This window comes from Lemur catta, chromosome 9, assembly GCF_020740605.2.
Source record: "Lemur catta isolate mLemCat1 chromosome 9, mLemCat1.pri, whole genome shotgun sequence".
Taxonomy (NCBI): domain Eukaryota; kingdom Metazoa; phylum Chordata; class Mammalia; order Primates; family Lemuridae; genus Lemur; species Lemur catta.
Window position 1 is genome coordinate 58,965,153 of NC_059136.1, and position 25,833 is coordinate 58,990,985.

The window sequence follows — 25,833 nt, forward strand, 5'->3', positions numbered from 1 at the left end:
ATGGGGGTGGGCATGAAACTGTACACCTAATTCCAGCCTCTTACAAGTAGATAGTGCCAAAAGACTAGCAACAAGTAAGTACGTTAGCAGAAAGCTTACAAACCTTTCACACAGAAAACAAATATATACCAATGTGCAATATAACTCATAAAAAAGGAATGACTGATAAATAAAATCAAAAGAGAAGTAACTGATAAACAACTCCTAACCGTAAAAAAGCAGCAATGCACTTTGGCCACAGAGCTGACATGTAATGATCTTTTTTCCTTCATTAAATATTTACCAAGGAACTGTTTTTTGCAAGCCACTACTGTCTCATGTAAATAAAAACTTTCAAGAAATAAAAGAGATGTATTTAAGGCCTGGTTCCATTTCCAAAATTCTATGATTGCATTAGTGATGAGCTTCCAGAAACTCAGAACAACCTAGTCTTTTGTCTGTTTATCAAGACACAAAGAGAACAAGGAGACTATGAGTCTTTGCTTAGAGAGGCTGTAAGAAACTCACAGAACAACCTGTTGCAAAAGAGGATAGAAATTTGAATGGAAGCTATTTGTGAGGGCTCTGAACCCAACCTGTTCTGAAGTCATACAGCAAGTGCCTATGCACATATAACCTAAAAATTTTATGACACCAAAAATGTATATTCTACAAAGAACACAATAATCAGTAATGCCTAAAATTTGGCTTTATCAATCCCATAATAAGTTACCTGGTGGTAAGTCAGGATCTGTGGGAGCAGCCTGCTGAATTCTCCGGGGTTTTATTGATGATTTTGTGTTCTCAGTAGTACTACGGTTGGTAGAGTTAGAACCACAGCTTTCATGGTCATCCTATTTTTATTTTAAAGAAAGAAAAAGAAAAGCATCAATCATACTTAAGAATTAGGAAAAATTTTGTTGAATATATGCAGTTTGTGGTTACACTAAGGAATATGTCTAATTTTAACTCAAAAAAACAATATAACCAACTTTCACACTTTGCATTCTCAACCAGCATTTAAAAAATAACTAGTTTAAACCAATAAATTTTTCCTTTCTTTAGCTGAGTATCAAAACAAACTAATGGACAATGTGTTCAAAGAATTCTTATTTTATGGCATTAGCAAAAGAAATTACTATTTAATGGGAAGCTTTTGAACAATGTCCAACTCTAAGTGCAAAATAAATGGAAAGGGTATTAATTTTTCCCTTATTTGTTGCTGACATGTTAAAATCCTCACTATTTTGAATCCAAGCTCTCTTCTCAGCCATCTTTAATGATTAATCATCCTTAGAGTCTTTTGCATCCTATTTAACACTGTTTACTGAATTATTATTCATGTTAGATATAAGGTTTAAATGGTTTCAATATGAATAACATAGAAACAAATTAAACAGATTTTAGAAATTTATTTTATTTGTAAAATACAAATGAATACTCTTTTCCTGTTCTGATTCAACATTTACATAATGCTCTTAACACACCAATTGCTGGATTTACAAAGATAAATTAGATATAATGCTTCTTATCAAGGGTTTCAGAATCTATCAAATACACATATAACTAATTCTACCAAAGTAACACTTTTTTTCTTTGTTTTTAAGTAATGAGAGCACAAAGAAAGTCATTCTATTGGAAGACCTCTTAAAAACTGAATGTAGGAATGTTTTAGGTTAAGATTAGAGGCTAAATATTAGGGCGAAAAACCATAAGCAAAAGCAAAACAGTAGAAATGTATGAGGCACGTATAAGGAATAATGATTAATGAAATAAGGCCAGATTATACATTAAGATGGAAAAACAATACCAGAAGGTAAAAGCATGGAATAGTTGAATAAAAAATGGGGTAATGTTAAGAACTGTAAAGATATTCTCAGTCCTCATTCCAATTGATCTATTTCAAGATTTGGTAAATAGGAGACGACTGCCAGCAACCTATAAGAAAGGAGATTTAGTAGTTCCATTAGAGAGACAGGAGTGGGAGCAATAAATGAATATGCAAAGAGTAAATGAGAAATGAAAATGTAGTCAATAAGAACAAACTGCTCTTTCAAGAAAATGGGCATTACAAGGAGAAAAGAAATGAGGTAGTAATATGAGGTAAAAATCATCTGGAAACTTCTCATTCCTTTTTTAAGGATAAAAGAGCACCTTTTTGCTCGGAGGAAAGATACATATGAGGAGTGAGAGATCAAAGATACCAACACAAAGGGTAACTGATGGTGCACTGTGTACCATCAATTAATTAATCAATAATAACACTATTTTATAATATTTACAAAAATGTAACAAATTTAGTTTTTCTATTTTATATATCTGAAGAGAAAATTTCAAGAGCAAATAAAAATAATCATTATTAATTTACCAAATAGGGTACAAAAGGCAAATAAGAACCATAAGACCTTCTATAGAAAATAAAAATTCTTATTCAATACCACACTAAGAGAAGTATACAATAAAAAATGAATCTTTTACAAGAGAGTATGGCTTCAGATGCTAGTGATGCATTAGAAAATAATTTTAAACTAAATACAAGCAAAAAGTAAAAGATTCACTATCATAAACAAAGAAAATGTTCTTATGAACTTATGTTCATTTTAAGTTAATGCAAAACAAACATCACAGATTTTATTCCACAAAACAACTTCACTATTCAATCTTTATAATGACATCTTCTGTTATTTTGGGAGATGTGATAGTCTTTAAATACTAGAAGACAACTACCTTGAATAAGTTACAGTAATTACTTTTAGTTCAACTTACATCCTTAAAAATGTCCATAGTCATATACTTTTGCACAATGTTAACATTAAAAGCACACCATTAATTTTTTAAACATGTGGTTGTCTCAAAAGCCCAGAAGTAAAACATGTTCATTAAAGAGATGTGAAAAAGTTCCAAGTGAACTGCCAAAACTAGCATAATTATGAAAATATTTAACACTGAAACCGTCTGAAATCACATACTGTATATAGATTACAGTGATGTCATAAAAAATATTCCAGCCAAAATGCACTAAAACTACTGCAGTCCAATAAATCTGGCATACACGAGATGACAAACATTTTAAAGCAAAAGAAAGAACAAGTTATTTTTATTTTTAAAAAATTATTAACAGCAAAATAAGGTAGACTAAGAGTTTTCAAACAGTTAAAAAAAAACAGTGAATAAAGCTTCCCTACAGACTACATGTTTATCATTCAAAAGAAAAACTAAATAATTTTATTTGCTTAAAATTTATAATAAACTTGAAATTTTAGTGTTTAAAAAAATGAGCATTAATCATGGTACTCCTCATAGGAACATACTATGAAACAAACATTACCAAATGTGTAAACACTTCTTTCTTAATTATGGTTTGGAAATTATGATTATATATTATAAATAGAAAACAATCCTTTTGATAATCTTAGCTTATTTTCATTTCAATTACATTTTAATTATATCATCCAGAAGTAAGCTTCCATTCAAATCCTGCCCAAATTAAACAAAGCAAAACAAGAATAATTATAATATTTATTATTAACACTAGAATTATTTCCATCATTAGTTTTGAGCTCATCATCTGCTTTTAACCAGTAGGCATGACTCTGGACTATTAAACATTTTTGCTTCATTAAAAACCCCCAATTACTAATAAAAGAAACTCTGTTCTCAAAAATACTAGCTAAAATATTTTGAGATAATTTTTAACCCCCACATTATAGTTACATCTTTCTTATTTAGGCTGCAATTTTTCCAAAATGTCTGGTAAGTGTATTTCATGGCAAAAGAATGTTTTCTCTTGGGGACCACATAGCTATTTCTGAAAATACTGCCCTTTGCTCCTCATGAAACAAGCAAGAATTTCATTTCCTTACAAAAGTTCCTGACAGAGAAAATGTGGCATATGCTGTATGTAAATAGATCCATCGCTTTCATACTGACAGATCATGGGTTCATGTTGCATACTTTTCCCCTTACCCCTTATAGGGTTAGTCAATTAAAACTTGAAAACCATCAACTCCCAGATTCACAATGGTGTGAGTAAGATTGAAAACAAAACTAAAAACAAGTGCCTAAATCATTCTAAGTCATTGTCTAAAAAACAGAGTAAGAGGTTAAGACACAAGAACAAAACTGAAGGAGGACTGAAACTGAACAGGAGAACTAGAAAGTGATGTGCTTTATAGCTCTTCAGCCTTGTGGCACCAAACTTGGCAAGCAGAAAAGGACTAAGACTCACTTGGCAGCTCTGGTCACCAAAGACCCCTAAAACAGTAAATGGGGCTTAAAAATAAGCAGGAACATTCATTTCTATCCTCTCCAGTAGCAAAACACAATGGCAACTGCCAGATGCAATATAGAATACCTAAGAGTAACACTGCACTTCACAGAGTCAGTGTTAACAGAATAGCAAAGTCATCTACTCAGGTACACTTAAAAGAACACACGAGAGAGCCAGGGAAGACACATTCACTAACTTTCATGGTAAAAATGGGAACCTCAGGCCCAAATCTACCTTGAGAGCAATATTAATAAACTTAGGCTAGGCAAGAAGGGAAAAGAGTTGACCCTCCCTTGGATTCTTTTTTATGTGATCACCTCAAAAGAAGGAATAGCTAACCTGACTGGCCAAAGCTGAACACTGAGTCACAGTTTACTAATAAAAGAGATCACTATACTCACTGTAAACCCTTTTGTGTGGTGAGGCCTCTCTTCTGAGATTGATGCTAATCAATCTCAGGACCAGAGTCATATTCCCCAGATGACTTAACCATTAGCCAACTCCCCTCTGCCCCCTTTTCACCCCATAGCCACCTGATCCAGGATACTGCACCAGCCACAGATCAAATATCAAATATGTTAGGAAAACCCTGATCTTTACTGCTGCCTATGACATCCCTTTCCTTCACATTGGTGGATGTCTATCAGATTGCCACTTCCTTCTCCCCCTTTTTTTAAATCCCTGAATTGAAGTTGTGAGATTCAGAAAGTAAAATAGGTAGAAAATCATGGAAGAAAAAACAAAAGTATATATAGAAGTATTCTGGCCTAAACCACATTCTGTCAACTAATTTTTACCAGAATGCAATGGGGGTAATTGGGTTCCTGAATACATTAATACAAATGCACTTTACTTTCTTATATATAACCTCCCTCAGCAAAAAAATGCCTAAGCAAAGAAAAGTATGTGTTAGGTATGTAGTATAATAAGTAGTATAATAGATGGTACCCTTACCAAGTATTTTACTTATCTACTTGAGAAATAATATCTATATGTACATTAAAAAGTTAACAATTTAAGAGTTATCCAATGACTATATATGCCACAAAGAAAAAGCCGTTCCCTTTACTGAGCAGTGTATGTGCCAGGCAGCAAATATTTCAAGGAAAAGGAAACCAGGGTTTCTCTTAAGGGAAGTAGGGAGAAAGGGAAGGAAGGAAGAAGACAGGGATGGAAGACAGAGACAAATAGAAAAAATTTTGTATTTATAATACTTCTGACATGCTACATACCGCTTAAGATGTTACGTTCATACCTCTCTAATCCTCCTAATCAACCCTATGACTTCAAGAATATCCCCATTTTATAGATGAGGAAACTAAGGCCTAAAGAGATTGAATAATAGTTCAAAATCAGCCAGGCCAGGTGGCTCACACCTGTAATCCTAGCACTCTGCAAGGCTGAGGTGGGAGGACCGCTGGAGGTCAGGAGTTGGAGACCAGCCTGAAAAAGAGCAAGACCCCGTTTCTACTCAAAATAGAAAAATTAGCCAGACGTTGTGGCATGTACCTGTAGTCCCAGCTACAGGTACATGAGGTTGAGGCAGGAAGATCGCTTGAGTCCAAGAGTTTAAGGTTGCAGTGGGCTATGATGACACCACTGCACTCTACCTGGGGTGACAGAACGAGACTGTCTCCAAAAACAGAAAAAAAAAGAATACACAAAAAACTCAAACAACTCAACACAAAAAAAACAATTCCATGAAAAAGTAGTCAAAGGATCTGAATAGACATTTCTCAAAGGAAGACATACTAAGGGTCAACAGGTATATGAAAAAAGGCTCAACATCACTATCATCAGGAAAATGCAAATCAAAGCCACAATGAGATATCATCTCACCCAGTAAGAATGGCTATTATCTAAAAGACAACAAATAACAAATACTGGCAAGGAGGCAGAGAAAGGGAATTTTCCTACACTGTTGGTAGGAATGTTAATTAGTTCAGTCATTATGCAACACAGTATGGAGGCTTCTGAAAAACCTAAAAATAGAACTACCATATGATCCAGCAACCCCATTACTGGGTATCTACCCAAAGGAAAAGAAATCAACATATCACAGGAATACCTGCACCTCCACGTTTATTGCAGTACTATTCACAATAGTCAAGATATGGAATCAACGTAAGTATCAGTCAATGAATGAAAGGATGAAGAAAATGGGGCATATATAATACCATGCAGCCATTAAAAAGAAAGAAATCATGTCATTTGCAGCAATATGGATGGAACTGGAGGTCATTATGTTAAGTAAAATAATCCAGGAACAGAAAGACAAATATCAAATGTTCTCACTCAAATGTCAGAGCTACAAAAGTTGATCACATGGACGTAGAGAACAGAATGATAGTTACCAGAGACCAGGACAGGTTGTTTGGGGGAGGGTGCGGGTTTGGGTGGGGGTTGGATGAAGAGAGGTTGGTTAATGTGTACAAAAATGCACTTAGATAGAAGAAATAAGTTCTAGCGTTCAACAGCACAGCACAGTGACAACAATTAATAATGTATTATATATTTCAATATAGCTAGAAGAGATTTCCCAACACTAAGAAGTGTTTGAGGTGATGGATATCCTAAATATCCTGATTTGATCATTATACATTGTATACATGTATCAAAATATCATGTTACCTATAAATATATGATTATGTATCAGTAAAAAAACAGATAAGCCTTAAAATCAAAATATTGAGTGAAGAAAGCATGTTATAGAATAATACATAGATTATTCCATTAAAGTTTAGGAAGATGCAAAAATAACATATATTCCTATGGCTATATTTTAAAAGTATAAAAACATGCAAAGGAACGATATATACCAAACACGGAACAGCAATTACCTCTGGAAAAGAAGTAAAAGGGATGGGAAACTTTAACAAAGAACATCAAGTATATTAGTAAAATTTTATTTCCCTGGGGGCAAAAAGGCCTGAGATAAATATTGCAAAACGTTAAGATTTATTATTAAAACTATGTGAGAAGCATAGAGGTATTCATGTTATTTTCCAAAATTTTCTGTAGGTACAAAATATTCCATTATAAAACTATTATTTTAACAAATACACGTAATTAAAAGTAGTCAGAAGTTGAATTGACCCTTTAGCCATGACTGGTGGCACACATCTGTAGTCTCATCTACTTGAGAAGCTGAGGCAGATACTGCATAAATACTAGCCAATGACATAGACAACAATATGAATAAAGAATATGGGACACAGAAGGAAAAAATTAAGAAATGGAAGTAATTAAAGAACAGAACGTAATATAGACAGCCAGTGGAAAGGAAACCTATAGATAATGTATGTTTCTGAGGTGGAATATGAGAAAAATGGAAAACAAAAAAAATAATAACTTTTACTACTTATTTTACTTCTGTACCATCTGAATTATTTTGCAAACACTACTTCCACGACAAAAAACCATAAGCAGTCAAATATTTAATCTCATAGAGTTATAATTAATTTCAGTAAGTATTAAATTGGGACTGTTCTTGAAAACTCATATTACCAAACTATCTGCTATGATACAAAAAAAGAATTAAAGTTTTCACAGAAAAAAAATCCATGCAACCATTCCACAAAACTTCAAAATATTTAACTGACTGGATGGAAAATGTCTTAGTAATTTAGGATGTTAATTATCTACTAACAGATACAATAAATCACATATTTTAAGATAATTAAAGGACTAAAAAAAGTCATGGAAAAAATAGCAAGAGAATTTTTTTTAAATGCATTAATCATCTTTTTTAAAGTAAACTATATGTGCTCTAAAAGTTTTCTAATCCAATACTAATCCAATTTCCTTCTTAAGTTTAACACACTAAATATAACAACCTCTCTTGGGCAACTTTATATATAATTTCCAAGAACCATAACCCTACATGGTAGTGATAATTTATTCAGTAATAGATCATTCTGTCATTCTCGAATCAACCTACTGTGAAGTCTAGATACACACACACAAATTAGAATATGTATGTATATATATTAAATACATACTCTAATAATTTATTAAACATGTGTACACTCTAATAATTTAATTTTAATACTTCATTAACTTGCTTTTCATGTCCCTAAATAATAAAAATAACTATTAATATTTATTTAAGGGCTCAAATTATGCAAGTAATGATTTGTTAAGGTAGCTGTTAATTTAAAACCATTAATAGTTTTCTAAACTGTCTGCTTCTACATAAAACTAAATTTACACAGTAAGGATACTGTCCACATTGAAAATGTCAACATCTTAACAAATAAGTCATTAAATATGAAATGTCCAATTTTGAGTCAAAAGTTTATTATATCTCAAACAAGAAGCAGTAAAATTAATCAAAGTATGCACCTAAACTATCAACACAGTTTTACCATCTTAACGGTAGCTTGCTTATGCCAGCAACGAAGAAGCCTGGAGAGTGAGTAGTGATGAAATCACAGAAGGCATTTTCCACAGCTTGATGAGAATTCAATATATTTCCTTGAAGAAGTGGTCCAGAGCCTGGAAGAAGCAGTAGTCAGTTGGTGCAAGGTCTGGTGAATATGGTGGATGATGGCGTGTTTCCAAGTCCAGATGCTGTACTTTGAGCAGCATTGTTTTTTGAGACATGTCTTGCAAGAGGATTAGCCTGTCTCTATTGACCTATCTCAGCTGCTTAATCACAAGAATCCTCATCATTTTGTCCAGCTGGTTCCAGTAAACATCCACAGTAATAGACTGAACAGGTTTCATGAAGCTGTAGTGGATAATACCAGTGCTAGACCACCAAACACACACCATTAGCTTTTTTGATGCATATTCAGTTTTGAACTATGTTTTGGCACTTCATCTTTAACCAACCATTGTGCCAAATGCTTACAATTGTCAAAAAGAATCATCTTTCATCACATGTAACAATACGGTGTAGAAATGGTTCACCTTTATGTCGTGACAGCAAAGAAAGGCAAGCTTCAAGACGATTTCTCTTCTGATGCTCATTTATTTCATGCAGTATCCATCTATCCTTCTTCTTTACCTTGCCCATTTTTCCAAATAATCCAATATTGTTGGAATAGTAACGTCAAACCTTGCTGCTAATTCATGTATAAGTTGAGATGACTTTGCTTCCACTACAGTTTTCAGCTCATCATTATTCACCTTAGTCTCAGGTCACCCACGTGGCTCATTTTCAAGATTAGAATCATCAGAATGGAACCTCTCAAACCATCAACGTTCATCAGCCACATCCTTCCCAAACACTTGGTTGATATTTCAAGCTATCTGCACTGCACTGGTTCCACGACAAAACTCATATTCAAAAATAACACGAATTTTTGACTTATCCAAGGTTTCACAAAAATTGCTCTAAAAACAATTTTTGTAAGATAATCACAAGCCAAAATATGCTTTTGAAAGAATGAAGATTACCTTCACAATAAAAAAATAAATAAAAAGTGTCAAAGTGAAATGTCAGAGACATCAACAGTCAAACTTAGTACCTAAGGAAATCTGACATTCCATACTTAAAAACCTAATAAATGTCTGCAGGCTTCCTAAATTTTCAGTAATCACCAACACACAAATTCCTATTATAATCAATCTAGAAAAAGCTATGTGATATTTAATTTTAATGGAATTAAATGTCACTTTAAAAATGACCAGATACTTTAAAACAGTAGTAGGCAAACTTTTTTTGTAAAGGCCAAACAATATTTTAGGCTTGCAAGTCATATAGATTTTGTTGCAACTACTCAATTCTGCCATTAAAGCATAAAAGTACCCACAGACAGTATGTAAATAAGAGTTTCAAAAAACCTTTATTTACAAAAACAGGCAGTGGGACCATAAGCCATAGTTTGATGATCTCTGCTCTAAACTATCTTCATAAAAATATACAGAATAAACAATTAATTAACCTGAAATTACTTTGTAACCTAGTGATTTCATTACATAAGGCAAAAACTTCAGACCACAAATATATCTAAATTATGAGGAAATCTATAATATAAAACAGCTAGGGGAGAAAAAGCACAAAATTTATGCCTGACAAAAGTACTGCCAAGAAAACAAGGCATTTCTTTTGTTATTCCTTCATTTTTATTAAGAGAAAGAAAAGGAAAGGAAGTGTCAGTAAGGAAATAGGCTTAAGAAGATTCTAGAGGTCCAAAGGGAAAAGAAAAATATAAATAAGAACATTTCTGAAAAGAAGTAATATATGTAACTGCTGCATAATATCAAACAGCATATTCCAAACATATACAAAAGTAAAAGTTAAAATCCGGCCAACATGATAAAGATCTAAAGTAACATGGGAAAAAGGAGTGTGGGGGGGAAAAATGGGAAACATATTCTAATCATAACTCCAAAAAAAGACAAATTCTCGGAGTATTTATTGTATAAGGAGAAAAGAATGCACTGCAGATAAATTTGCAGTGAAGCACAGAATTTTCTCAATATTACTACTGACGCCAATTGACAGTTTAAAGATTTTAAATAACTGAAGTAAAAGTTAAAAGTGTTAAATTATACACTATAATAATATTAGCAAGTATGAAATTTATAGATTCTTAAGTATTCAGATTACAATTCATTTCACTTTGGCTATGAAAAGGATTTGGCTCCTAAAGAAGAGCTATAGTATGAGTGTCCTGCTGTAATTTTTTTTTAAAAAAGGGGAAAAAAGAGCCCCAATTTTTACTATATTCATGTCTAACTTAAATAAGAAATACTTGTTTATTGTGTAGTTACAATCCTCTGATGCCTATTCTATACTCAAGTGTCCATCTATACTCACAAATACTTTAAGTAATGATTAAGAATCTAAATATTTTTAACTATTATAAGAAAATAATGCATTGTTACGCATTAAAGAATTAAAAATTAAATATATAATCAAGTTATTTTTCAGGACCCATATTCTTTAATAGTTTAAAGTTTGTCCATTTGAATATAAGAAAAGAATAATGATAATTTATTGTATTTTCTTAAAGGTGTATCTAATCTCTTGTTGGCTTTATTTTTATGCATATGAAAATTCTCTGTTAATATGAACTACTACATATAGAAAACCCTAAATAAGAATTTTCCCTTTTGTGGCATTGGCATTTGTATTGTAAATGTTAGAACAATTTTATTTAGGTGAAGCAATGTCATTTCCTATCTTCCATATAAAACAAATGTGATTCAGAGGTAAATAATGGTTTTACTGAATAAGATACAGAAGCTGAGAATGGGATCTAATGTGGGGGGGATATTTGCACTTAGACAATTAGAGGCAAACAAAAAGACATGCCACAAAAGCTAAATAGTACATTGTTGGAGACATGAGCCTAGACTTGAAGAGGAGTTTAACAACTCAGGTGGACCATCACCAGCACCTCTGTGTAGACAGAAACACAAAGTAATGAACACCACCAAACAAGATTCACTCCTTAAAACAATTTCACCTTCTGACAATGGAGACAAGTTTAATTCTTCACAAAAAAAGACAGCAAATATGAATAATATTTATAATCACCTCAAGCTAGAAAATCAAAAATTAAGATTTATTATGAATACTAATATCACTACAGAAGTTTGAAATAGTTCTAATGGTGAAGGAAGAAGCCACATTACAGTGGATTAAAAAATAAGTAGATGCTGAGTAAGTTGAGAAAAAAAGACTCCATTAAGTCTAGACATTTAAAAAGGGCCTAAAGATAATAAAATAGAATGAAGGTGGTAAAGGGTCAAGAAAACCACCTACTATATTAATAGGGTACTCTGTACAATGCAGTGTGGGAGATAAAAGTTGATAGGGCGAAAAGAAATATTTTTAAAATGAGTTCTCTATTCTGTTCCACTGATCTGTGTCTACCTTTGTACCAGTTGATGCTGTTTTGGTTACCTGATTCTTGTAGTATTATTTGAAGTCTAGCAATGTGATGCTTCCAGATTTATTCTTTTTGCTTAACATTGCTTTCTCTATTCAGGCTCTTTTTTGATTCCATATTAAATTTAGGTTTTTTTCTAGTTCTGTGAAAAGTGACATTGGTATTTTTATGGAAATTACATTGAATCTGTAAATCACTTTGGGCAGAACATTTTAACAATATTTATTCTTCCAGTCCATGACCATAGGACATTTTTCCATTTGTTTGGGTCATCTATGATTTCTCTCATCAGCATTTTATAGTTCTTCTTGCAGAGATCTTTCACCTCCTTGGTTACATATATTCCAAAGAATTAATATTTTATTTTCTTTGCAGCTATTGTAAATGGTATTCGGTTCTTGATCTCTCACCTTATTAGCACATAGAAATGCTACTGATCTGTATATATTAATTTTGTAACGTGGTATTTTACTAATTTATCTATCCTAGTAGTTTTTAATGAAGTCATAGTATTTTCTAGATATAAAATCATATCATCAGCAAACAGGGATAGTTTGACCTCCTCTTTTCTGATTTGGATTTCCTTCTCTTGCCTGACTGTTCTGGCTAGAGCTTCCAGCACTAAGCTGAACAGAAATAGTGAAAGTGGGCATCCTTGTCTTGTAGCAGTTTCTTTGCAGGCTTTCAACTTTACCCCATTTTCAGCATGATGTCGCTGTGGGTTTCTCATATGTAGCTTTCATTATTTCAAGGTATGTTCCTTCCATGCCTACCTTGTTGAGAGTTTTTATCATAAGAGGTGCTAGGTTTATTCAAATGCTTCTGCACATATTGAGATGATCATATGGTTTTTGTCTAATTGTTTATGTGATGAATCACATTTATTGATTTGCATATGTTGAATCATCCTTGCATCCTTGGGATGAAACTCACTTAATCATGGTGAATTATCTTTTTAATGTGCTGTTGGATTCCGTTTGCTAGTATTTTGTTGAGGAATTCTGCATCTATGTTCATGAGGGATATAGATCTATAGTTTTCTTTTTTTGTTGTGTCCTTTCCTGGTGTTGGTATTAGCGTGATACCGGCTTTGTAGAATGAGTTAGGGAGGATTCTCTCCTTCACAGTGTTATGAAACTGTTTCAGTAGGATAGGTGCCAGTTCTGCTTTGAATAACTGGTAGAATTTGGCTGTGAATCCATCTGGTCTAGGGTTTTTGTGGGGAGATTTTTTATTACTGTTTCAACCTGTTGACTTGTTATTAGTCTGGTTCAGGATTTCTTCCTGATTCACATTTGGGAGGTTGTACGTTTCCAAAAACTTACCCCTTTTCTCTGGATTTCAGTTTTTGTGTGTAGAGGTTTTCATAATAGTCTCAGATAATATTATGCACTATTCTACAGTATCAGGTGTAATGTCTCTTTTTTCATTTCTGATTGAGTTTATTTGACTCCCTTCTCTTGTATTCCTGGTTAATTTAGCTAATGGTCTATTAATTTTGTTTAACTTTACACAGAACTTTTTGTTTCATTGACCCTTTCCTCGTTTTTTTGTTTGTTTGTTTGTTTGTTTATGTCAATTTCATTCAGTTCTACTCTGATCTTTGTTATTTCTTTTTTCCTGCTAGCTTTGGGCTTGTTCTTTTTCTATTTTCCTGAAGTGTGACATTAGGTTGTTAGTTTGTGATCTTTCTGTCTTTCTGATGTAGGTATTTAGTGCTATGAACTTCCCTCTTATCACTACATTTCCTGTATTCCAGAGATTTTCATAGCTTGTGTCACTTTTGTCATCCAATTCAAAATTTTTTTATTTCCATCTTGATTTTGTCATTGGCCCAAGGACTGTTCAGTAGCAGATTGCTTAATTTCCATGTATTTGTGTAATTCTGAGAGTTCCTCTTTGAATTAATTTCTAATTTTATTCTACAGTGTTCCAAGATGGTATGTAGGATGATTTCAACTTTTTTTAATTTGCTGAAAATTATTGTGTGGCCTAGCAAATGATCCTGGAAAAAGTTCCATGTGCTGATGAGAAGAATGTATATTCTGCAGTTTTGGGGTAGGATGTTCTGTAAATACCCGTTAGGTCCATTCATTCTATAGGCTCATTTAAATCCAGTGTTTCTTCGCTGATTTTCAGCCTTGATGATCTGTCTAGTTTTGTCAGGGGAATATTGCTGTTCACCTCTATTATTATGTTGCTGTTGATTTCATTTCTTAAGTCTAGTAGTATTTGTTTTATGGATCTGGGAGCTCCTGTGTTAGGCACATATATATTTAGGATTGTTGTATCTTCTTGTTGAATTGATCCTTTTATCATTATATGAATGACCATCTTTGTCTTTTACTGTTGTTGATTTAAAGTCTATTTTATCTAGTATGAGAATAGATATTCCTGCTTGCTTTTGATTTCATTTGTGTGGAATATTTTTTTCCACCCATTTACCTTGTGTCTACGAGAATTTTTATCAGTTGAATAAGTTTCTTGGAGATAGCATATATCTTTTAAGTGGGGCATTTAGATCACTTACATTTAATGTTAATATTGATATGTGAGATACTGTAACACCCATCATGATGATTGTTACCTAGTTGCTTTGTTTTCTCCCTTGTGTTACTGTTTTATAGAGCTGTGAGTTTTTATTTTCAGTTGTTTTACAACAGTGGGTATCAATTGCTCTGTTCAATGTACAAAGCACTTTTAAGGATTTCTTGCAGGGCATGTTTAGTAGTGCCAAATTCCCTTAGCATTTGGTTGTCTGGGAAGACTTTATTTCTCCTTCATTTATGCAACTGAGTTTTGCAGGATGCAAAATAGTTGGCTGACAGTTATTCTGTTTAAGAAGACTAAAGATAGGCCTCTCTTCCCTTCTGGCTTGTGAGGTTTCCACTGATAAGTCTGCTGTTAATCTAATGGGTTTTCCTTTGTAAGTTACTTGATGCTTTCATCTCATAGCTTTTAGTATTTTCTCCTTCGCTTTGATTTTGGCCAGTTTGATGACTATGTGCCTGCAGATGTCCTGTTTGCAATGAATTTTCCAGGAGTTCAATGACCTTCTTATATCATCCAGATATCAAAATCTCTAGCAAGATCAGAGAAGTTTTCCTCCATTATTCCCTCAAGCAGGTTTTCCATGTTTTTTGTTTTTTCTTCCATTCTTTCAGGGATGCCTATAATTCTTATGTTCAGTCAGTTTACATAGACCCATAATTCTCAAAGACTTTGATTATTCTTCTTGATACTTTCTCCTTCATTTTTGACTGACTGGGTTAATATAAAAGCCTTGCCTTCAAGGTCTAAAATACTTTCTTCTGCTTGGTCTAGTCTGTTGTTAAAACCTTCCACTGTATTTTGTACTTGCCTAAATGATTCATTCATTTCCAGAAGTTGTTATGCTTTTTGTAAATTATCTATCTCTTTAGTGAATTTTTCATGTATGGCCTGAATTATTTTTTTGGTTTCTTTACGTTGGTTTTCAACGTTCTTATCAATCCCATTGAGCTTACTTGAGATCTGTATTTTGAATTCCATGTATGACATTTCAAAAATTTCCATTTGGTTGGAGTCCATCGCTAGAGAGCTAGTGTGATCCTTTGTGGGTATTGAAACAGCCTGCTTTTTCATATTGCAAGAGTTCTTATACTAGTTCCTTCTCATCTGGATCCTCTTCCCTTGGCTCATAATAGATAGTTTTGTGGTTCACCTATTCTCCTTTTCCAGGAACTCTGCTGCTCAGTTTAAAGAATGAGAGGTACACTGCCTTTTGGCTAGTCCAAGTAAGTGCCCACCACGGTGCTGCTGGCAATTTGGGGGGGTTGGATCTCCAACCCCTGGTAGAATGTTCAGGTGCCAGCGGTGGTTAGGTAATCCCTAGTTCCCAGGCCCCTGTATGGCATGCATGAGTCCTGGGTAGACCAGACTGAGAGGGCAAACTTGCTTTCAAATCTCCCTGAGTTCAGGTGCTGGCTTTGATAGTGAGGGGTGGAGTGCTCTCCTGCTCTAGAACAATGTTCAGGCAGGAGAAGGACCGATGGATGCATTGTGAGCCTCACACAGGAGGGGCTGGCCCGTCTTAATGAGACTAACAGTAGCAAGCAGCTGTGTGACACAGAAACTGTTTGCACCTCCTCTTCTCAGCAATGACAGTAGTCTCTGTCCTTCAGAGGCACAAAAGTGCCCAGATTCCCAGCTCCTACCTTCAGCTGCCACCCCAGCCCAGTTTCAGAAGAGGTGGTGAAGGCAGCTCAACCCACCGTGTGCAGGGCTACTACAATGGCCGTAGACTGTCACTGAAATGCTCTAGCAGGGGAGGTATAGCTGTACCACAGGCTTCCCTCCAGGGAGTGTAGGCTGCTCCTCAGCTCACAGAGAGGACTGCTAGCCCTACCCTTCCTCAGGGGAGGCAACAGTTTTGACCTTGGGACATACAAAAGCACTCACTGCTTCTTTTTAGTGGGAAAGGAGTAAGCCTCAAGTTTCATGGAAGCCTGGGTGTGACAGGCACTCTATAAGAGGCGAGGCAGCCATTCCTGAGTACCCTGGCTTAATCATGCCCTGTAGAACACTCACCAGTCACAAGATGAAACATCCGGCCCAGTATGATAGGCACTCTGTCAGACGAAGGGCAGCCACTCCCTGGTGCTCTGGCTTCACGGTCCCCTGTTGGACACTTCCCAGTCCCAAGTGGAAACAGCCAGCATGGGTGTGATAGACATTCGGTCAGAGGCAGGGCAGCCACTCCCAGGTACCCTGGCTTAATGTTCTCCTGTGGAACACCTGCCAGTACTAAGTAGAAACAGCCTTATAGCCACAGCTGCCTTTATGGCAGTGGGCGGGCAGAAAAGGAGGAGAAGGCCCCAAATGGTGGCATGCGTCTCCACTGGGAGGGGCACAGACAACTTTGGATCATGAGCCAGGGGCTCTCTGGTGCAGGAGAGTGCACAGTCCCCCTCCCTCTGTCATAAAAAGTGTTGGCAGCACTTCCCAGTCTCCTTGGGGCAGCCCACTACACGGGTCAGAACTCCAGGAACAGCATGAACACTGCTACTGTCCTGTGTCTCCTTATTCCTTTGTGGTTGTCACAATCCAAGCAGGTGCTAGGGAATGTTCATGTGGGTCCAGTGACAGAGAGGCTGTGACTTCCCCAGCTGGACAGAGGCACCCAGTGTGTGCGTGGATAAAATGGTACCTGCCATCTCAGCTCAGGTCCATGGTGAGGAAAAGCAACCCTACACAGGCCCACAGACCAGTGCTCTATTCCCAAGAAGGTCTCAGTTCACCAATGGCAGCAGTGCCTGGATTTGTCAGGACAGAAGGGCTCTCCAACAGATCAAGAGTTGGCAGACCACCAAAGGTATGAGAGGAGGAGAAGTAATCACTCCCACCTACACTTTCTGCCGGGCTCCAAATCCCCCCGGGGTCAGTTTCCACCAAAATTTTGTTACTTCTTTTTCTGCTCTGTCACTTCTTCCTGCAGGATCTCCAGTAAGAGTAGGTTTTGGGTCTTTTCCTCAGTATTTCACCAGGGCTATACTTTCTCACCTGAAATTTCTTTCTTTATTTTGGATGATCTCGTGACTGATATCTAGTCAGCCATCTTGCCCCCTCCATATTCTGAAACTGAATATTCTTAATAGTCTTTTCTAACACAGCTACATTAAATCTGTAATAATCATCACTTAAAATACCAATGAATATATGTAAAATTTCTATAAGTAAATCCACCAAATCCCAGATAGTGAATAGAGCATTAGTGATCTACAGATCAAACGGCCATCGAGTTAATAAAAAAATCCTACCTAAATGTACACAAATGAAAAACTTTATCCTGTAAAAGTATACAAATTCTATGGATCCCAGAAAAGTTCTGGTAGATGAAGTAGGTGGGTGCTGTTGTAAAAAATCAAAGAAACCTTCCTCTACAGTGGAAAAAACAATTCTGAAGCCCTTCATCATAATCAGACATTCAAATTAAAACTCTTATCTTTAATTTTGATTTGACACTGGCTTTTTAGAAAAACAAAGATAAGCTATAACATGAAACTATAAAAAAGTTGTCGGAACACTACATAATATGCCACAGTCAAGAGTAATTACATATTACTTCTTGATCAGGTCACCTAAATCTACAGGCTGTCAGGGTCACTTGAAATCAATACTTAAAATCAAATCAATCCTGGATGTGTTCAACACTTGGCCCCAACGATTAAATGAAATCAAAGTTCCAACCTATGCAAATGCAAATATGGAACAGAAAGATAAAGCAAACATACTGCATAGGACTTTTCCAAACTTACAAAAGAGAATTTTTTCAATGAGACTACAGATGGCAGCTGAGGAAAACAGTTTTCAACACACACTTAATGACTGCTGAATATCTGAGAAAAATCTCAGAGGAAATTAATTTGGTGCTAAAAGAACTTAGAAGATAATGTAACCATATGTGATAGAAAATTAGACAAATTAATATAGCGTAAAACAAACTGGGAACCCTAAACCAAAAACTATTAACGAACCAAAGTTTGATTAGAAATAAACTAGTTTACTGGTTTCTAACTTAAAAATGTTTAAGTATGTTGATTTTGTGACATGAGACTTTGCTGAATTTATTTATCAATTCGAGTAGTTTCTTGGCAGAATCTTTGAAGTTTTCTAGAAATAAGATCATATTATCAGCAAAGAGCAATAGTTTGACCTTTTCTGCCTGCATTTGTATATGCTTGATTTCCTTCTTTTGTCTGATTGCTCTGGCTAGGACTTCCAGCACATCGTTGAATAGAAGTGGCAACAGTGGGCAGCCTTGTCTGGTTCCAGTTCTAAGCGGGAATGCTTTCGGTTTTTCCCCCTTCGGTATGATGTTGGCTGTGGGTTTGTCGTACATGGCGTTACGTATTTTGAGGTAATTCCCATCTATGCCTATTTTATTAAGCACTGTTTTCATAGAAGGATGCTGAATTTTGTCAAATGCTTTTTCTGCATCTATTGCAAGGATCATATGGTCTTTGTTTTTACTTCTGTTTATGTGGTGAATTACATTTACAGATTTGCATATGTAGAACCACCCCTGCATCTCTAGGGATGAAGCCCACTTGGTCATGATGGATTATTTTTTTGATGAGCAGCTGAATTTAGTGTGTTACAATTTTATTGAGAATTTCTGCATCTATCTTCATAAGGAATATTGGTCTGTAGTTTTCTTTTTTTGTTGAGTCTTTTCCTGGCTTTGTTATCAAGGTGATGTTGACTTTGTAAAATATGTGAGGGGGATTCCTTCCTTCTCCATGTTATGGAATAATCTCTGCATGATAGAGACCATTTCTTCTCTGTAGGTCTGGCAAAATTGGGGTGTAAAACCAAGTCTGAGACTTTTTCTTGTTGGAAGACTTTTTATTGCTGCTGCAATATCTTTATTTCATATTGGTCTGTTCAGGAATTCTACTTTTTCCTAATTGAGCCTAGGGAGGCTGTACGTTTCTAAGAATCTGTCCATTTCCTCCACGTTTTCAAGTTTATGGTGTATAGGGATTTTTAGAGTATACAGAGATGATATTTTGTATTTCCATGGTATCAGTTGTGATTTCTCCTTTTTCATTCCTGATGGAGCTTATTAGAGTCCTTTCCTTTCTGCTCTTGGTACTGAGCAAGATGCCTGTCAATTTTGTTTATTTTTTCAAAGAACCAACTTTTTGTTTCATTAATCTTCCTATAGTTCTTTTATTATCAATTTCATTTCATTCTGCTCTGATCTTCATTATTTCTTTTCTTCTGCTGGGTTTGGGATTGGTTTGCTCATCTTTTTCTAGTTCCTTGAGACAACTCATTAGATTGTTCATTTGTGATCTGCCTTTTGGATGTAGACATTTATGGCTATAATTTTCCTCTCAGGACTGCTATAGCTGTATCCCACAGATTGTGGTAACTTTCGTTCCCTTTACCATTTAGTTCAAAGAATCTTCTGATTTCCATCTTAATTTCCTCCTTGACCCGACTACTGTTCAGCAGAAGGTTGTAGGCAAAACAGTAACTTTCATACACGCCAACAACAGTGAAGCTGAGAACCAAATCAAAGACTCAACACCTTTCACAACAGCAACAAAGAAGATAAAATACCTAGGAATATATTTAACCAAGGAGGGGAAAGACCTCTACAGGGGGAACTATGAAACACTGAGGAAAGAAGTAGCAAAGGACATAAACAGATGAAAAATGATACCATGCTCAGGGATTGGCAGAATCAATATTGTTAAAATGCCTATACTATCCAAAGTGATCTACAGATTCAATGTAATCGCTATTAAAACACCAACATCATTTTTCACAGATCAGGAAAAAAATAATTCTATGCTTTGTATGGAACCAGAGAAGACCCTCCATAACCAAAGCAATCTTAAGCAAAAAGAACAAACTGAGATACATCAATTTACCAGACTTCAAGCTATAAATCAAGGCTACAGAAACCAAAACAGCATGGTATTAGCACAAGAACAGAGACATAGACCAATAGATCAGAACAGAGAACCCAAATATATAACCATCCTCATATAGCCATACGATCTTTTACAAAGGAGACAAATATATACACTGGGGAAAAGAACCCCTATTCAATAAATCATGCTGGGAAACTGGGATAGCCACATGTAGAAGACTGAAACAGAATTTACATCTTTCACCACTCACAAAGACCAACTCACAATGGATAACAGACTTAAACCTAAGGCATGAAACCATAAGAATTGTAGAAGAAAATGTTGGAAAAACTCTTATGGATGTTGGCCTAGGCAAAGAATTTATGAAGAAGACCCCAAAAGCAATCACAGCAACAACAAAAATAAATAAATGGGACCTGATCAAATTAAAAAGCTTCTCCACAGCCAAGGAAACTTCACAAGAGCAAACAGACAACCTATAGAATGGGAGAAAATATTCACATGCTACACATTCAATAAAGGGCTGATAACTAGAACCTATATAGAACTAAGGAAAATTAGCAAGAAAAAAAATCAAACAACCCTACCAAAAAGTGGACAAAGGCCATGAACAGAAACTTTTCAAAAGAAGATAACGGCGAACAAACATGAAAAAATACTCAACATCTGTAATCATCAGGGAAATGCAAATCAAAACCACAATGACATATCACAACTCCAGTAAGAATGGATTTTATCAAAAAGTCCTAAACAACAAATGTTGGCATCGATGCTGAGAGATAAGAATATTCATACACTGCTAGTGGGACTGGCAAACTAGTACAACCTCTATGGAAAGTAGTATGGAGACACCTCAAATTACTCAAAGTAGAACTACCATTTGATCCAGCAATCCCACCAGTGGGTATCTACCCAAAGGGAAAAAAGACGTCCTATAAAAAAGACTCCTGCACTAGAGTGTATAGCAGCACAAATGACAATTGCAAAGATGTGGAAACAACCTGGGTGCCCATTAATACATGAGTAAATTAACAAAATGTGATATTTGTATACAATGGGGTACTACTCAGTCATTAAAAAATGGTGAACTAATACCTCTTGTATTAACGTGGATAGAATTAGAGCCCATTATTCTAAGTGAAGTATCACAAGAATGGAAAAACAAACACCGCATGTACTCACCATTAAATTGATACTAATCAATCAACACTTACATGCACATATGGAAATAACATTCATTGGAAATCAAGCAGATGGAGGGGGAGGATGAGATGGGTAAATTCATACCTAACAGGGACAGTGCACACTATCTAGGGGACGGGCACACTTGTAACTTTGACTCAAATGGTACAAATGCAATTTATGTGACCAAAACATTGTACCCTCTTAATATTCTGAAATTTTAAAAAATTAAAATTTAAAAAAAAAAGTTTAAAAAGGAATTTGTCTGTATGGGAAACAAAAAACCAATTTTGAATTAAAATACCAAATGTGCAAATATTTTCACTTCTTTGGCTTAAATTCTAGTTGAACCTGTAGGTAAGATAAAAGCAGCTCAGGTTTTCAAAAAACTACACAGAAGATTCTATAATCTTAAAGGACCATACTAACAATTAGGAAGAGTTATGGCAGTAAAGAAATAGAATTAAACTTGCAGAAATGATTTTAAAAGAAATTAAGCTAAATAGGAGAAAAATGATAAGAATACATAGGTAAGTAAGTTTCACTCAGAATGAAACTCAAAAGTATCTATTTCTATTAAAACATCTCAATATAGACTTAGATGATAATTTCACATTTTCTCTAAGTTAAATGACTTAGAATAGTCAAGATACACAGTAACAGTAGAATTGAGCTCTGAATCACCTTAGTGTTTGCTCCACCTGAGTAACATGAATATGTCATTTATTAGAAGAATTTGGCACATACCCAATTAAGTGCAAGTAAACTCAGGATTTGATTTATCTACTTATTTAAAACTCCTTCATCAAAACAGATTTATTCCTCTCTCAGTTGAGGATATAAAGGGACATTTACACCCACTACCATCCCTCCTCTATTACTATGTTACTTGGTTTTGATATTATACAACCCCTACATTCTTCATTTTTCTCTCTAGTGCAATACCAGGGCAGAATCCTCACCACTGCCAGTGACTTCTAACTCCACCTTTTTTCAACTCTCCATTCACACTGTTTGCACAAAAGGTCAGAAGCTCCACTTGCCAATCTTCCTTCATCATTCCAGATACAACATCAGAAACAAGAACTCAAACCCAAGGCCTTAATTTTACATGGAGCAGATATGGCCAATGGATAGAAATTACTTAGCCACACACTCTACCTAAGACATTCTTCCAACCAGATCATAATGATATGAAATTATTATAAAGCTTATTAACAATAATGTAGATTTTTGAGCTCTTACACAGGTAAAGGTACCAGACTACTCATTCCCTTCAAACATACAGGGATTCCTCAGCAGGAGTAGAGACACTAGCCATAATTTATAAGACGTTCTTATTTCTCAGTTTTAATGTAAGGAAGCTATAGAAAAAATCTGGATTAGGTTTTCTGCTATTATCATTGCCATCACTATTAACCTATAGCAGTGGAAATGACAGAACCAATAAAAGTACAATAACCAGGTGTGGTGGCTCACACCTGTAATCCCAGCTACTCAACATAAATTTTTTAAAATTTTTTTTAGAGAAAATGTCTTGCTACGTTGCCCAAGCTGGTGTTGAACTCCTGGCCTCAAGCAATCCTCCCACCTCAGCTTTCCAAAGTGCTGGGACTACAGGTGTGAGCCACCTTACTTTTCTTTTTCGTTTTTTAAGAAATGGAGTCTCACTACGTTACCCACGCTGTCTCCTGGGCTCAAGGGATCCTCCTGCCTCAGTCTCCCAAGTAGCTGGTACTACAGGTATGCCCCACTGTGCCCAGCTTCTTTAACTCAAGTATTTAATGGTATTCTAAAGTTTTAGTTCAGGTTCAAAAGATTTTTTAACTTGTTTTTAATGAAAAATAAGTATTACTGCTATAAACAGCCTTAGAAATGTTAGAACTTATGAGATTAAAAGATTTTAAATGTTTACTTTCTAGGTGGCTCAAAAACCAGAGTAAATATTATAAGTACTTTAAAAACAAATTTACTACTACTCTCTTTAGGTTGAAGATATATTTTTATAAGACTTAATTCAATGACCAAGGAAAGCACTTCAATCATAGAAGAAAAAAAGAACCATGCAGCAAGTCTTGCTCTATTTTGCAAATGAGGGACCCACAGAGGCTGAACAAGCAAGAATATGAAAAAAGAGAGGAGTACATAGTTAAATCTAAGTTATTCATAATGTTTTAACTCTTGAGCTATATGCTGGGTCCACAAGTATTTATTAGATTACACTAGAGTGGCCATAATGTGTCATGAATCAAATTGTGTATCTGAAGTCAAAAACAGAAAAAGCTCATAGGTAAAAAGTCTATAGGATTTAAAGGTGGGGACCATGACTGAAATAGATTTGTCTCTCTCAGAATAAACAGCAAATGGTTGGCCGGCAGCAGTGGCTCACGCCTGTAATCCTAGCACTCTGGGAGGCCGAGGCTGGTGGATCACTCGAGGTCAGGAGTTCGAGGCCAGCCTGAGCAAGAACGAGACCCCGTCTCTACTAAAAATGGAAAGAAATTATCTGGCCAACTAAAAATATATATAGAAAAAATTAGCTGGGCATGGTGGTGCATGCCTGTAGTTCCAGCTACTCAGGAGGCTGAGGCAGTAGGATCGCTGAAGCCCAGGAGTTTGAGGTTGCTGTGAGCTAGGCTGACACCACGGCACTCACTCTAGCTGGGCAACAGAGCGAGACTCTGTCTCAAAAAAAAAAAAAAAACAGCAAATGGTTAACAAATATTTCATGAGTGAAATTTCAATATATTAAAAATAATTCAAAATAAACATCAAGGAGAACTTTATTTTACCTAACACAACAACTGGGCACCCTCTAATCCTAAAAATCTTTATAATTAAAACTAATTATAAAGACATGTTAAAGCAGTATATTATAACCATGATCACTAGAGTCACACTTGAGCATTATAAATATCTTTTTCTAAGTATCTTTTGCTGAGATTATATAAATACTTTAACATTTTTCAGTGCACTGCAGAGTAGGCAATCAATATTAGAACTGACCTGTACAAACCAGACATGTCTGTTTATCAGGTTATTTAACAATAATTGCATTTTTGAAATGATCTTATCTGAATTAAGCCTCATCTCTTTTAATTTTATTTTAATACATTCTCATATATTAATAGTATTACTTTTTTTTCCAGATTCATATCTTTGGGTACCTATAACTCTAAAGTTCCCTTCGCTTAACCTACCATCCAAACCCCAATTTATTTAGAAAATAAGTCATTTTAATTCTACAATGCAATAAGGTGAAATAATTTAAATATGAACTTATTCATATTTAAGTTAGTTTTACTAGCATATGCATAATTTAACTTAATTACATAATATACTAATCAAAGCTTAAAATAGGAAAATGAACTATTTTAAAATGTGTTTCATCTATAATGTTTTTATTCAAAATTTAATCCTAATCACTACATAAACCCAATAAGTATTACTCTCCAGGAGTGTATGCTGCTAAATAATTTGTCCAAATATCAACTATAATTTTCAAAAATCCTTTCTACTCCAAAATTTTAAACATCTGTAAAAAATACTTGTTTAGTGAGTGGTTTACATTCATGACATTTGACCTTTTGCTGTACACACCACAAAATTCAAGTCTCAAATACCATGCAAGCAGGAAATCTGATCATTCCTGCAGTAGCCATCTGCATGGTTGAATATCAAATATTAGTTCTAGGCTGCACTAAGTCATGTGTTACAAATCTTTTTCTGCAGCCTCTATAATTAGTTGTAATTTGTCTCTTTTAAAATGTGTTTCTTATGAGACATCTGGCCTTGAAACTTCCACCTTCCCATTGAAAAAACACTTAGTGTCTGGATTTTTTTTTTCTTTTAATATGAAGCACTACCTGGGTGGTATAACCAAGTCCAGACTTTTTTTAAAAAATTAAATTCCAAGAACAAACGATGACTAAGGACCATTTAAGTATTGCCAAATATAAACGTAAAATGAAACTGTGTTGGAATATAACTATCTACGGATTTCTAAATTATTCTCTCAAATATTGAATGTTCATAAAATAAATTTTCATGGAAATATAACATTGGTCCATTTACTTCCAGGTACTACATTAGTTAACGTAAATTGTATAATACAGGCCTGGAATCAAAG

At 34.9% G+C, this 25,833-nt stretch overlaps 1 protein-coding gene across 1 annotated transcript in view; it reads right to left on the minus strand.

Annotated features, from left to right (window-relative positions):
• The window catches only part of VPS13B (vacuolar protein sorting 13 homolog B), a 752,846-nt gene that overhangs the window by 715,984 nt on the left and 11,029 nt on the right, over window positions 1-25,833 (minus strand). The window contains exon 4 of the mRNA XM_045560402.1: window positions 713-833. Within this exon, the coding sequence (XP_045416358.1) occupies window positions 713-833 (121 nt within the window). The remainder of the gene's footprint in view (window positions 1-712; window positions 834-25,833) is intronic.